The sequence below is a fragment of the Berghia stephanieae genome, chromosome 5, assembly GCF_034508935.2.
Source record: "Berghia stephanieae isolate SIO BIC M18660-M18661 chromosome 5, UCSD_Bste_1.3, whole genome shotgun sequence".
Taxonomy (NCBI): domain Eukaryota; kingdom Metazoa; phylum Mollusca; class Gastropoda; order Nudibranchia; family Aeolidiidae; genus Berghia; species Berghia stephanieae.
In genome coordinates, this window is record NC_088364.1 from 85,361,750 (window position 1) to 85,376,749 (window position 15,000).

The 15,000-nt window shown below is 36.4% G+C and overlaps 2 protein-coding genes across 2 annotated transcripts; both read left to right on the forward strand.

Annotated features, from left to right (window-relative positions):
* The first annotated feature begins 4,779 nt into the window (after positions 1–4,779).
* LOC144974035 (uncharacterized) lies at positions 4,780–6,132 on the forward strand. The gene has a single exon (XM_078916925.1). It carries the CDS (start codon positions 4,780–4,782, stop codon positions 6,130–6,132), a length of 1,353 nt encoding a protein of 450 aa, XP_078773051.1.
* Positions 6,133–6,990: 858 nt separating this feature from the next.
* Positions 6,991–8,169, forward strand: LOC144974037 (uncharacterized). The gene has a single exon (XM_078916926.1). The coding sequence runs from the start codon at positions 6,991–6,993 to the stop codon at positions 8,167–8,169; it is 1,179 nt and encodes a 392-aa protein (XP_078773052.1).
* The last annotated feature ends 6,831 nt before the right edge of the window (positions 8,170–15,000 follow it).

Below are 15,000 nucleotides of genomic sequence, written 5' to 3' on the forward strand. Positions count from 1 at the left end.
TGACATCTCAACGCTATAATTATGACAAATGTCCTTTATCACACATTCATTGTCTGTACTATTCCGATCTAATCCGTTCCAACGTGTTGATATAGGTATTGATGGCGGCAATTGTGTATAGTTATTCATAATGACAATTGTGTTGATATTGGTATTGATGGCGGCAATTGTGTATAGTTATTCATAATGACAATTGTGTTGATATTGGTATTGATGGCGGCAATTGTGTTTAGTTATTCATAATGACAATTGTGTTGATATTGGTATTGATGGCGGCAATTGTGTATAGTTATTCATAATGACAATTCTGTTGATATTGGTATTGATGGCGGCAATTTTGTATAGTTATTCATAATGACATTTGTGTTGATATTGGTATTGATGGCGGCAATTGTGTATAGTTATTCTTAATGACAATTGTGTTGATATTGGTATTAATTATGCAGGTATTAATATTCGAAACTGTTTGATATTGGTAGAGATAATGCAGCTATTAATATTAACAACTGTGATGATATTGGTAGAGATAAGTAGTAGTAGTAATTTTCGCAGTCCGAATGACGCTTGCTGAGAATTGTGTGATTCAGTCATGGTCGATAAGTATAGCTGCTCTCTCCATCCATGTTGTTAATTGTTTCCATTGGTCACGGTCCTGGGCCAAGGTTTTGAGGCTGCCAAGATCTTGTTGTGACTTAAGTACGGAGGGCACTGCGGTATTTCTTAGTTCTACAGGGATTAATTCGGCCTCATTTGAATCCAGAAATTTCTGATATGTAGAGAGGTCCTGGTTCAGGGTAGTACCCATTGATGTTGGTGTTCTCCCTACATATTTATTGCCATGAAGGAAATATTCTATCATTGCAGTTTGGGCTGGGATGTTATCTTCTCGACGTAAGATGTGACCAAATAACTTCCATCGCTATTCTTTTATTATTGTACTCAGGCGTTGGACCCTGGTTTTGTCATAGTGATCAGTATTTGTAATTGTCTCTAGCCAATAGATTCCAATTACGCGACGTAATTGTTTCCGGAGGTATGAATCGAGACTTTCTAAGTTCTTTTTTGTGAGGCCCCAGGTTCCACAATTATATGTTAATATCGGAATAATCAGTGCCTCGTAAATCTGTATTCGTTTATTCTCACTGATTATGCTATTTCTGTTTCATAACTTTTGAAGTTGGTTGAATGCATTGGTGGCCAGCTGCTTTCGTTGATCAAATTGCCAAGTTTACGTACACTTTTCCATTCACTTAAATTTCTCTTGATTTTTGTATATTCTGTTTTGGATGGATTCACTTTCAGATTCCATGCTTCTAGTGTAGTTGATATTATTGGCAAGTATATTTTCGCTTGATGTTCTGATTCAAAGATTAGGTCTGTATCGTCTGCGTATATTAATTCACGAGTGATCTTCTTTTTTGGTGGTAATTTTGATCTTAGATATTTCATGGCCGATTCAAGGTATATCGTGAATATAATTAGACCCAAGCTGCCTCCTCGAGGGGACCCAATTGAGGTTAATATTGTTGTTAATTCTCCGCCGGATTCAAATTGTAATGTAGTATTTGATAATAGATATCTTATGAGCTTTACGTGATCTTTGTCCAAGAATGAGTCAAGGATTGATAACAGTTTAGTTCTGCATATGGCGTCGAAAGCTGAACTCATATCGATTCCAAATATGATAAATTCTTCCTTATATTTCTCCGTTCTGGCTTTTAGCAATCGATGGGCCCATACTATGTCTGCAGTGCTTCTATCTTTTCTAAACCCACTTTGTGAATGTGAAAGATATTCCTCTACCTTTTCTCTAATTCTGTTGAGGGTGATTGTGCTTTAATCTTTTTATTTGGTTTGTTTAGCAGAATGAGTTTTCCACTTCCAAGATTGAGAACTTGTTTTTGTCTTAAATATCCTATTATACATATCAGTTAGTATTTGCATGCCTTCGTCGTCAAGACATTTTAGTTCTTCTGCTCAAACACCATCTAGACCTGGCGATCTGTTGTTATTGAGCTTTTGTATGGCTTCACTTATTTCTTAGGGCGTTACAGGTGTTTCAATCTCTGAATTGGTAGAATCGAATGGTTCCACTTCTTGAATGCCCTTGTATGTCTCAATGTAGTACATGCTTATAATGTTTATAATTTATTTATCATTACATAAGGGCTTCTTACATATATCTTTGATTTATAAGTCTATTATGTGTTTTTGTCTTTTGATTGTATCCCCCGCTTTGGACATTTTGATACTGTCACTCGTACTATTTATTTCTGTCACAATCTCATCTATTTTCTTGTTGTAATTATCTATTGATTGAGATTTAATTTTATGCATGATTTCATTTCTTTGTCTCTTCATTGTGTTCTTTGCATGCGTATTTGAGTCTCAGTTGTTTTTGCTGCTGTGATAAGTCATGCATTATTGAACAGTAATAATGTTTTTGTGTACTACTTCTCTCAGGCAGTGTTGTTTCCCTGCTCATCAGCACGCTTTGGATAAGATGTTGAATTTCAACTGGGTTAGAGGCATCCTTTAAATTCTTTGACGAAAGATTTGAAGCGAGTATGTTTTTTAGATTTTCTTTGACTAGGTAATCTCTTAGACTGCTGAAGTCTTTGTTCGATTTTCTTTTTTGTTTGTAGAGATAATGCACGTATTAATATTGACAACTGTGTTGATATTGGCATTGATAATGCAGGTATTCACAATGACAACTGTGTTGAATTGGTAGAGATAATGTTGTGTATTTTGAACGGAAGTAATCTAGAGAACGATTACTACGGAGAGAAGGTTGATATTTTTTGGTGACTGTCAAAGAGGAAGCATCATGTTTTATTTGTAAACAATCTTGCCTGTAAATAAAGTGTTTAAAAGTATCTTTGGAGACTCAGTTCAATTTATTGACTAACATTTTGGCGCTGAAAACCGGGATCCTCTAGATTTTCGTTAATTGGACTGTGTGTTTTGTTTGAGGAGAAGCAGGCAAGTAGATATTCAGTTGACAGTCGTTGGTTTCATTTTCCTCCATTGTTGTTAGAAGAGGCGACGTAGTGTCCTCCAGTGTATTCGATACCACTAGTTAGTATGGAAGAAGCAAAAAAAACGCAGGTCTGCGACGAAAGGATGGCTTTCACGTGAGAAAACAGCTTGTTGCCAGATTCGACGTTTCTTCAGCTGAATTGGCCGACGCATTGGCAGATTTTAAAAGGCGACAAGATAAGTTAACATCAGTGCAAGAAGAACTCGAACTGTTGTTCCTTTCTGAAGAGGACTTGCAGCGTGTCATTGAAAATGAACATTTATTCCTACTTGAGTGCAGATCGGCTAAGGCGGCTGCAGAAATGAAACTAGTTGAGATTCAGACCTCCATGGAACCGGAGCGCAGTGTGAACGCTAACAATAGTGAAACACAGGACAATGGATCAGGGCGTTTTAATCCTAGTGCAGCAAACTTGCCAAAAATACAATTGGCAGGTTTTTCGGGGGATTACACTGAGTGGCCTTCATTCTTTGATTCGTTTCGAGCGCTTATTGATGAAGCGACGCTACCTGATATCACCAAGTTTTCGTATCTGCAATCACTGTTGTCGGGAGAAGCCCTTTCGTGTATCAAAGGACTAAGTTTGACCGGAGAAAATTATCGTCACGCACTTGAAATTCTTCGACAACGTTACGATAGAAAAGAAAAAATAGTTTTCGACCATATTCAAAAACTTCTGGCAACTGAGGTCAACGTAAGGAATGTGAAAAATATGTGGACTTTTTACAACCTAGTTCAGTCACACATTCGGAGTTTAGAGAACTTTGGAATTTCAGGGTAACAGTATGGGGTCATTTTGACACCCCTGATATTGAGTCGACTGCCAAGTGACTTTCGTATGGAATGGGCCCGAACGAGCGACAAACGAGAGTCGGACTTACTCTTTTTGATGGATTTTCTCCACGGCGAAATTCAAAGACGGGAACTTTCCCAACATTTCGATTTGCCACCAACACACGAAAAAGCAAGGGTGGCAGTGGCGTACGAGAAAAGGAAGAACACTGCGTCTGCGTTGATGACAAGTGAAAAAAGAGACAATCAGAATCGTGCTTGTGTTTGTGTTTTCTGTGGTAAAAGGGACAGCCATTACAGTGATAAATGTCCAGAGCTGGCGGAAATGGACACTGAAAAAATTAGAGAGAAAACAAAGAACAGTAATCTTTGTTTCAAGTGTTTCCGGCCTTCACATTTGGCTAAGAATTGTAGATTCAAATGTTCGATTTGCCATAAAGGTCACCATAAGGTGTTTTGTTACCAAAATTAGAGTGCTGCAACAAAACACAAACAGAGCTGAAGACAGTGCAAATGAAAATGGGGGGTCAGGCAACTGCGTGATTTACGCCAAGTCTGAGTTTACAGGAAGACAGACTGTCATGCAAAGCTGCAAAGTGAAAGTCAATGATGTTGACGTTTTTGTTTTGTTTGACAGCGCTGCTGATAAAAGTTACATCTCATCCTCCTGTGTGAAGAGTTTAAAACCCAAATTTATTAGTAAGGAGGAGACATCATTTTTCACCTTTGGTGGGGGCAGACCATCAGAAAAAAGAGAAAGAAATGTTTATGAAGTTTCCTTTTAGGGTCTGACGGGTAAGCAGTCGAAAGTCTGTTTGACAGAAATTGGTGAAATTTGTGGCACATTATACAGGCCAGGGGTGAATCTTGATTGTCTTGCTCAGTTTAAGTCTTAGGTGGGCTCAGATTTAGAATGGGGAGATGAGTATGACAAGGGTCAGAGAATGAGAGTGGATGTTTTGATTGGACTTGATAATTATTGGGAGTTAATAATATCAGGTAAGGTAATAAACAGTGAGATTAGACTTGTGGCTCAAGAGACCATTTTCGGTAAGTGGATCCTTTCTGTATCATGGCATTCCCCTGAAGTAAAGGGCAAAAACTCCCATTCACAATTTTTGACACTGGGTTGTGTAAGTGATAGTACAGTGAAGAAATTCTGGGAGCTTGAGGCAATTGGGATCTTGGATGATTCGAACCACGGGGTCAATGCAGAAGTAGGGAACCCCGTATGGGAAGAATTTAGGAACAGTGTCAAGTTTGTAGATCAGAGGTATGAAGTTGCATTGCCATGGAAGGACGGGGTCATGAAGTCAGAGTTACAGAGCAATTTTCAATCTGCAAAAAGTAGAGTTGAAAAACTTGACAGGAAGCTGGGTGATGACACCAGATATGCTGATGTATTCAAAGCTCTTGAAAAGGAAGGAGTGATACATGAGGTTCCCTTGGACGAAATGCAGCCAGAAAACAGACCAGTTTATTACATACCTCACTTTCCAGTAATCAAAGAAGAGAGCGTCACGACCAAGGTCAGACCTGTGTTTGACGCCTCATGCCGTGGATCGAATGGAATATCATTGAATGATTGCGTTCATGCCGGTCCCAATCTGTTACCCAATTTGGCCGATGTCCTCCTTAGATTTCGAAGATGGCCGGTAGCCCTGACAGCAGATATCAAGAAGGCATTTCTTCAAATTAGATTGAAAAAGGAAGACCAAGACGTACAGAGGTTTATTTTGAAGGAAGGCCAAAACATGAGAGTGATGCGCTGTGAAAGAGTGATCTTTGGATGTACCTCATCACCATTTTTGTTGATTGCAACAGTCAGACACCATCTCAACAAGTATGAGAAGTCAAGGATTCTGGAAGAGATGAAAGATAACTTCTACATGGATGATCTTCTCACTGGAGCAGATGACATTGACCAGGCATGTGAGATGCAGAAGACAGCATTCAAAATCATATCAGAAGCGAACATGCAGCTGTGCAAATGGAATTCTAACAGTTTGGCAGTAAAAGAAAGAGTTCAAAAAGATTTCAGAGATGGAGTCATGCCACAGAGTGACACAGCCAAAATTTTGGGATTGAAGTGGAATCCGACGGCTGATGTTTTTGAATTTATGGGTTATCCCTTTACAACAGATGTTGTGGTAACCAAACGGTTAGTTTTGAGTTTGCTGTCCAGAATTTTTGATCCGCTGGGCTTCCTCAGTCCTTTCACTATAACAGCAAAGATTGTCTTCCAAGAACTCTGGAAATTGGGAGTGGAATGGGACGAAGAAATCCGGACAGCCTAGAAAAAAGGTTTTCAGCATGGATGCATGAATTGTCCATATTGTCGACATGGGCAGTACCAAGGTGTTTGGTGTTGTGCACCTGGATCAACAAGAAGAGTTTAGAAATGCATTGCTTTTGTGATGCGAGTGAAAAGGGGTATTGTACTGCTGTGTATTCAAGTGTGAAGGAAGAAGATGGACGAGGATGACATTGGTTATGGCCAAGTCACGAGTGGCACCAGTAAAACAGGTCACCTTGCCTCGTTTAGAATTGTTGGGTTGTCTGTTGGGAGCCCGTCTCCTTCGTTTTGTAATGAAAGCATTACAACTGCCAGAGGAAACAAATTACATATGCTGGACAGACTCGATGGTTGCTCTACACTGGATACGCAGTGATTCCTCAAAGTGGAAAACCTTCATTGCAAATAGAGTTTCTGAAATCCAACAACTTACTTCCCCCTCAAATTGGCAGCATTGCAAGGGATCAGAAAATCCTGCTGATTTGGGAACACGAGGAGTGACAGCAAATACCTTGGTGCATTCGTCTGAGTGGATAAATGGGCCAACAGATGTTTTAGAGAAGGAAAGTCAAGAAGAGAAAATCCAAGATGAAGCGGAAGTCAACATGATATGTTCCTCAGAGTGCCAAGAGATGACACTACAAAGCAACACCCTTAGTGCAGGGTGGCTAAGGGGTCTCCGTTGCGTAAATTGAATTCTTTCATTGATGAAGATGGTCTCTTGAGGTTGCAAGGACGACTTCAGTTTGCTTCAGCGTCATTTGAGTGCAAACACCCAATTATTTTGCCGAAATGTCATGTTTCAGAGTTATTGACAAGTCGTGAGCATTTAGAATCGAAGCACGCAGGTGTTCCACACATGATATCTTCTATCCGGAACGAGTTCTGGATAATCGGGTTGAGAACATTAGCAAGAAAAGTAAAAAGGCAGTGTGCCAGGTGCTCTAGATATGACTCTTTACCATGCCAACAGCCAATTGCTCCTCTCCCCAAGGAGAGAATTAGCAGATCTGAACCCTTTTCTGTAACAGGGGTAGACTTTGCCGGGCCTATATTTACCGCAGACTTTGTTGGGAAAAAGCACTACATTTGTTTGTTTACATGTGGTGTAACAAGGGCTATTCATTTGGAGCTTGTGGACAGTTTAACAGTTGAACAGTTCATGATGGCATTCAAACGATTTGTGTCAAGAAGACGTATGCCAGTGACTGTTATGAGTGATAATGCTAAAGCTTTTCAGTCAGCGTCAAGAAAATTGGCAGAAGAATATGGTGATAAAAGTCCCAAATGGAAGTTTATCAAACCTAGAAGCCCATGGGTTGGAGGAATTTGGGAACGCCTTGTCCGTTCTGTTAAGTCCAGTTTAAAGAAAAGTATCAGTACCAGATGCCTTACAAAATCAGAACTTATCACACTGTTATGTGAAATAGAAATGTGTGTCAACAGTCGTCCACTCACATTTGTCGGGGACACGCTAGATAGCTGGGAAGCTCTCACTCCTAATCACTTTCTTAATGGTGGAAACATGGCCGCCATGGGTTCGAACCTTAGCCCTGAGAGTGTAACGGCAAATGACTTGCGCCAAATGGCAGCATCGAGGTCAGAAGAGTTAGAGAAATTTTGGTCTATTTGGAGACAGAGTTATATCAGAGAGTTACCTCATGCTCCTATGGCAAAACCAATGGGGAGTCTGAAACTGAACGATGTTGTTATCATCAGAGAAGACAATTGTTCAAAATTGTATTGGCCACTTGGTAGAGTGACAAAGCTAATTCCAAGTAAAGACAAGCTTATAAGAACAGTAGAAGTGAAAACAAAGAAAGGGTCGTTTATTGGACCAATACAAAGACTGCATCTTCTTGAACTAGAAGGCAGAGGGTCTCTGAGTGATGATGCCGAGGCTGATTCACAGCGACCGGAAAGTAGTGATGGTTCGAACCTTCCTAAAGAAGTAGGAGTTAGTGTTGGACAGGAAAATTATGGAGTTCGAACAAGAGCAGGGCGCATCGTGAAGCCTAAATGTATTTTTAGCCTCTAGACGTATTGTATCATCCTATTATTTCCATATATTCAGTTATATTGTGTTTTGATTAGTAGTCTTATATATAAAGACTTGTTTGCTATGTTTATTCGAATGTATATTGATGGTATAATTTTGCTCTCCCAAATAGCTAAGATGGTTTATTATTGTTGTCAGTAGTGGCGGCTTTATGCATACGACAAGTACTAAAACATAATGAGTTGATCAAAAAGAGTGGGCATTTCCTGAAGATGGGTTAGTGCCGCGTTGCTATCCTTTGTTATGGGGGTTTGATTGCATTTTATAGTTTTTCAGTTGAAATTATTTTAATTCCTTGCATCATTTTAGTTTGGATTTGTTTTGCATTTTTTACGCGATTTTGCATATATGTTCAGATTTACGATAAGGTTTAAATTGTACCAGTAGTACTCTAGTCACCTTTTTTATTTTTGTTTCCCTCTCTTCTCTACTCCACCATTGGAATTATGTTTGTAGTACGGTTTGGCGGTTTGACATTATTGGGATTGAATATGGCAACAGTGTTGATATTGGTATTGATGACGGTAACAGTGTTGATGTTGATATTGATGGTGGTAACCGTGTTGGTAGCGCCGAGATAGTCATTTTACACTTCTTGGGTGAGAGAATGTGAGTAAAGATTTCTTTCCTAGGGACTCAACTATGCGCTGAACAAGGCTTTAACCAAGAACTTTCCGATCCGAAAGCGAATGTCATATCACAAGACCCCATAACTCACAATTCTTATGATTACACGTTTGATTGTTTTAAAACCGTTGTGTATCTCATTCTATTAAATTAAATTAACATGCTCATCCTATCTTCTACAATATTATCTAGATGTGTTCACTAACGGAGGTTGAACCACCTACTCTATCTCTCTCTCTCTCTCTCTCTCTCTCTCTCTCTCTCTCTCTCTCTCTCTCTCTCTCTCTCTCTCTCTCTCTCTCTTTCTCTCTCTCTCACTCACTCGCTGTCTCTCTTTCTCTCTATCTATCTATCTATCTATCTATCTATCTATCTATCTATCTATCTATCTATCTATCTATCTATCTATTTATCTATCTATCAATCTATCAATCTATCTATATATCTATCTATCTATCTATCTATCTATCTATCTATCTATCATCAATATACTATCTATCTATCTATCTATCTATCTATCTATCTATCTATCTATATATATATATATATATATATATATATATATATATATATCTAGCTAAATATCTATCTGTCTATCTCTTTGTCTATCTATCTATCTATTTATTTATCCCTATATCCCTTTGCATACTAAGTTATGATATTGTGAGCCGTGAGACATCATTCTAAGTTTTTATTTTACAGGCACTATTTAATTTTTCTTTTCATTTGATGACAATTAATGTATTTTGTACGGTCTGACACCAACCCTTATCGAATTGCAATACTGGTACTGATGATGGCAAAAGTGTTGAAATTGATGACAACAGTGATACTATCGGTATTAAATGTATCAATAGTTTTGATATTGGTATTGATATCGGTAACCGTGTTGATATTTATATGAATGGTGATAACAGTGTTGATAGTGGTATTGATTATGGCCAGTGTTAATATCGTTTTTGATGGAAACAAAATAATAGATATAGATAATAAAAAATACAACAGTATTGCTATTGATATTGAGTATTGAATTCTGGGGTAACCATAGATAGTAGTGTCGGTGCCATTAGGCGTACCATACAATAAAGAATATAACTGACTGATACTTACCCCCTGTTAGTGACACATGGATAGGAGAAAGAAACAACAAAGATTAGTCATTTCAGTAAATATAGTTAAAGTATTTTTCTTTACATCAATTGTATAATAACACAGAAAAAAATGTCCTGTTGTATAGCGGAATATACACTAAACGTACTCAAATCGTTATCTAAGGTGTCCCCAGTAATCATCTTCACAGAATGAGTGGGAAGGATGTAGACTGACTCCAACATTGTCGTAAATATTAAAAGTATATATATATATATATATATATATATATATATATATATATATTATATATATATATATATATATATATATATATCCATGTATCTATCTATCTTTCTATCTATCCATCCATTTATCTAGCTATTTATTTATCTATTTATCTATATCTCTCTTTGCTTATTAAGTTTTGATATTGTGAGCCATGAGACATCATTCCAACGTGCTTTTTTTCTTTTAAAGGCCCTGTTTAATTTGTCTTTTTGTCTTATGACAATTCATGTATCTTGAACGTTCTAACATCAAGCCGTAAATGAATATGGCAACAATATTGATATTGGTATTGATGACGGTAAGAGTGTTGATGTTGATATTAATGGTGGTAACACTGTTGATTGTGGTGTTGATGGTAGCAACACTGTTGATCGTGGTTTTGATTATGACAAGTGTTAATATCGATTTTGATGGAAACATAATAATAGATAAAGATAATAATAAATATAACAGTATTGCTATTGATATTGAGTATTGAATTCTTGGGTAACTATAGATAGTAATGTCGGTGCCATTAAACGTACCATACAATAAATAATATAACTGACTGATACTTACCCACTGTTGATGACACATGGATAGAAGAAAGAAACAACAAAGATTAGACCTTTCAGTAAATATAGTTAAAGTATTTTTCTTAACATCAATTGTATAAAAACACACAAAAAGTTGACCTGTTGAATAGCGGAATATACACTAAACGTGCTCAAATCGCTATATAAGTTGTCCCCAGTTATCAACTTCACAGAATGAGTAGGAAGGATGTAGACTGACTCCAACATTGTGGTAAATATTAAAATTATATATATATATATATATATATATATATATATATATAAAATATATATATATATATTATATATATATATATATATATATGTCCATGTATCTATATATCTTTCTATCTATCTATCCATCTATCTATCTATCTATCTATTTATCTATATCTCTCTTTGCTTACTAGGTTTTGATGTTATGAGCCATGAGACATCATTCCCACGTGCTTTTTTTTCTTTTACAGGTCCTGTTTAATTTGTCTTTTTGTCTTATGACAATTCATGTATCTTGAAAGTTCTAACATCAAGCTGTATATGAATATGGCAACAATATTGATATTGGTATTGATGACGGTAAGAGTGTTGATGTTGATATTAATGGTGGTAACACTATTGCTTGTGGTATTGATGGTAGCAACAGTGTTGATCGTGGTTTTGATTATGGCAAGTGTTGATATCGGTTTTGATGGAAACAAAATAAGAGTTAAATATAATAATAAATATAACAGTATTGCTATTGATATTGAGTATTGAATTCTTGGGTAACTATATATATTAATGTCGGTGCCATTAAGCGTACCATACAATAAAGAATATAACTGACTGATACTTACCTGCTGTTAGTCACACATGGATAGAAGAGAGAAACAACGAAGATTAGACCTTTCAGTAAATATAGTTAAAGTATTTTTTTTACATCAGTTGTATAAAAACACACAAAAAATGGACCTGTTGTATAGCGGAATATAGACTAAAAGTGCTCAAATCGCTTTATAAGGTGCCCCCAGTCATCGACTTCACAGAATGAGTAGGAAGGATGTAGACTGACTCCAACATTGCGGTAAATATTAAAAGTATATATATATATATATATATATATATATATATATATATATATATATATATTATATCTATGTCCATGTATCTATCTATCGTTCTATCTATCCATCCATCCATCTATCTATCTATTTATCCATTTATCTATATCTCTCTTTGCTTACTAAGATTTGATATTGTGAGCCGTGATACATCATTACAATGTGCATTTTTTTTCATTTACAGGCCCAGTTTAATTTGCCTTTTTGTCTTATGACAATTCAGGTATTTTGTAAGCTCTATCCCCAATCCGCATCGTATTGCAGATGATGGCAAAAGTGTTGACATTGATGACAACAGTGATAAAATTGGGATTGAATATGGCAACAGTGTTGATATTGGTATTGATGACGGTAACAGTGTTGATGTTGATATTGATGGTGGTAACCGTGTTGGTAGCGTCGAGATACTCATTTTACACTACTTGGATGAGAGAATGTGAGTAAAGATTTTTTTCCCAAAGACTCAACTATGCGCTGAACAAGGCTGTAACCGAGAACTTTCCGATCCGAAAGCGAATGTCATATCACAAGACCCCATAGCTCACAATTCTTTTTATTACACGTTTGATTGTTTTAAAACCGTTGTGTATCTCACTCTATTTAATTAAATTAACATGCTCATCCTATCTTCTACAATATTATCTAGATGTGTTCACTAACGGAGGTTGAACCACCTACTCTCTCTCTCTCTCTCTCTCTCTCTCTCTCTCTCCCTCTCTCTCTCCCTCTCTCTCACTCTCACTCACTCTCTGTCTCTCTTTCTTTCTTTCACTGTCTGTCTCTCTTTCTTTCTCTCTCTCTCTCTCTCTATCTATCTATCTATCTATCTATCTATCTATCTATCTAGCTAAATATCTCTGTCTATCTATTTGTCTATCTATCTATCTATTTATTTATCCCTATCTCCCTCTGCTTACTAAGTTATGATATTGTGAGCCGTGAGACATCATTCTAAGTTTCTGTGTTTTATTTTACAGGCACTATTTAATTTTTCTTTTCATTTGATGACAATTAATGTATTTTGTACGGTCTAACACCAACCCTTGTCGAATTGCAATACTGGTACTGATGATGGCAAAAGTGTTGAAATTGATGACAACAGTGATACTATCGGTATTAAATATATCAATAGTTTTGATATTGGTATTGATATTGGTAACAGTGTTGATATTTATATGAATGGTGGTAACAGTGTTGATAGTGGTATTGATTATGGCCAGTGTTAATATCGTTTTTGTTGGAATCAAAATAATAGATATAGATAATAAAAATTACAACAGTATTGCTATTGATATTGAGTATTTAATTCTGGGGTAACCATAGATAGTATTGTCGGTGCCATTAAGAGTACCATAAAAGAAAGAATATAATTGATAGATACTTACCATCTGTTAGTTACACATGGTTAGGAGAAAGAAACAACAAAGATTAGAACTTTGAGTTAATGTAGTTAAAGTATTTTTCTGTGTAACGATTGTATAAAAACACAAAACACGTGATCTGTTGTATAGCGTAGTATACATACACTTAACGTGATCAAAGCGTTTTACAGCGTGTCCCCAGTCACCGGCTTCACTGAACGAGTAGGACGAGACATGAAGCCAGGTAGGGGTTTTTACAATATTTTCCGACAGACAAATCTGTTAGCGTCAAGATACACCTTTTACACTTGAGATGGGTGAGAGAATGTGAGTAGATATTTTTGCAATGCCCAAACTATGCGATGAACGAGGCTGGACCCCAGGACCTTCTGATCCAAAAGCGAATGCCATAAAACAAGACCCCATAACGCAAAAATCGTATTAATTATATGTTTGATTGTTTTCAAACCGTTGTGTATCTCATTCTATTAAATTAAATTAACATGTCTATCCCAGCTTCTCCAATATTATTTAGGTGTGGTCACTCACTGAAGTTAAACTACCTAGTCTCTTTCTCTATATATATATATATCTCTCTCTCTCTATCAATCTATCTGTCTATCTATCTATCCATTTATCTATCTATCTATCTATCTATCTATCTATCTATCTATATCTATCTATCTTTCTGCCTATTTATCTATATCTCTCTTTGCTTACTAAGTTTTGATATTGTGAGCCGTGAGACATCATTCCAATGTGCATTTTTTTCATTTGCAGGCTCAGTTTAATTTGCCTTTTTGTCTTATGACAATTCAGGTATCTTGTAAGCTCTATCCCCAACCCGCATCGTATTGCAGATGATGGCAAAAGTGTTGAAATTGATGACAACAGTGATAAAATTGGGACTGAATATGGCAACAGTGTTGATATTGGTATTGATGACGGTAACAGTGTTGATGTTGATATTGATGGTGGTAACCGTGTTGGTAGCGCCGAGATACTCATTTTACACTACTTGGGTGAGAGAATGTGAGTAAAGATTTCTTTCCTAGGAACTCAACAATGCGCTGAACAAGGCTGTAACCGAGAACTTTCCGATCCGAAAGCGAATGTCATATCACAATACCCCATAACTAACAATTCTTATTATTACACGTTTGATTGTTTTAAAACCGTTGTGTATCTCATTCTATTAAATTAAATTAACATGCTCATCCTATCTTCTACAATATTATCTAGATTCAGATGTGTTCACTAACGGAGATTGAACCACCTTCTCTCTCTCTCTCTCTCTCTCTCTCTCTCACTCACTCGCTGTCTCTCTTTCTCTCTCTCTCTATCTATCTATCTATCTATCTATCTATCTATCTATCTATCAATCTATCTATCTATCTATTTATCTATCTATCTATCTATCTATCTATCTATCTATATATATATATATATATATATATCTTTATATAAATATATTATATCTAGCTAAATATCTATCTGTCTATCTATTTGTCTATCTATCTATTTATTTATCCCTATATCCCTTTGCATACTAAGTTATGATATTGTGAGCCGTGAGACATCATTCTAAGTTTCTGTTTTTTATTTTACAGGCACTATTTAATTTTTCTTTTCATTTGATGACAATTAATGTATTTTGTACGGTCTGACACCAACCCTTGTCGAATTGCAATACTGGTACTGATGATGGCAAAAGTGTTGAAATTGATGACAACAGTGATACTATCGGTATTAAATATATCAATAGTTTTGATATTGGTATTGATATTG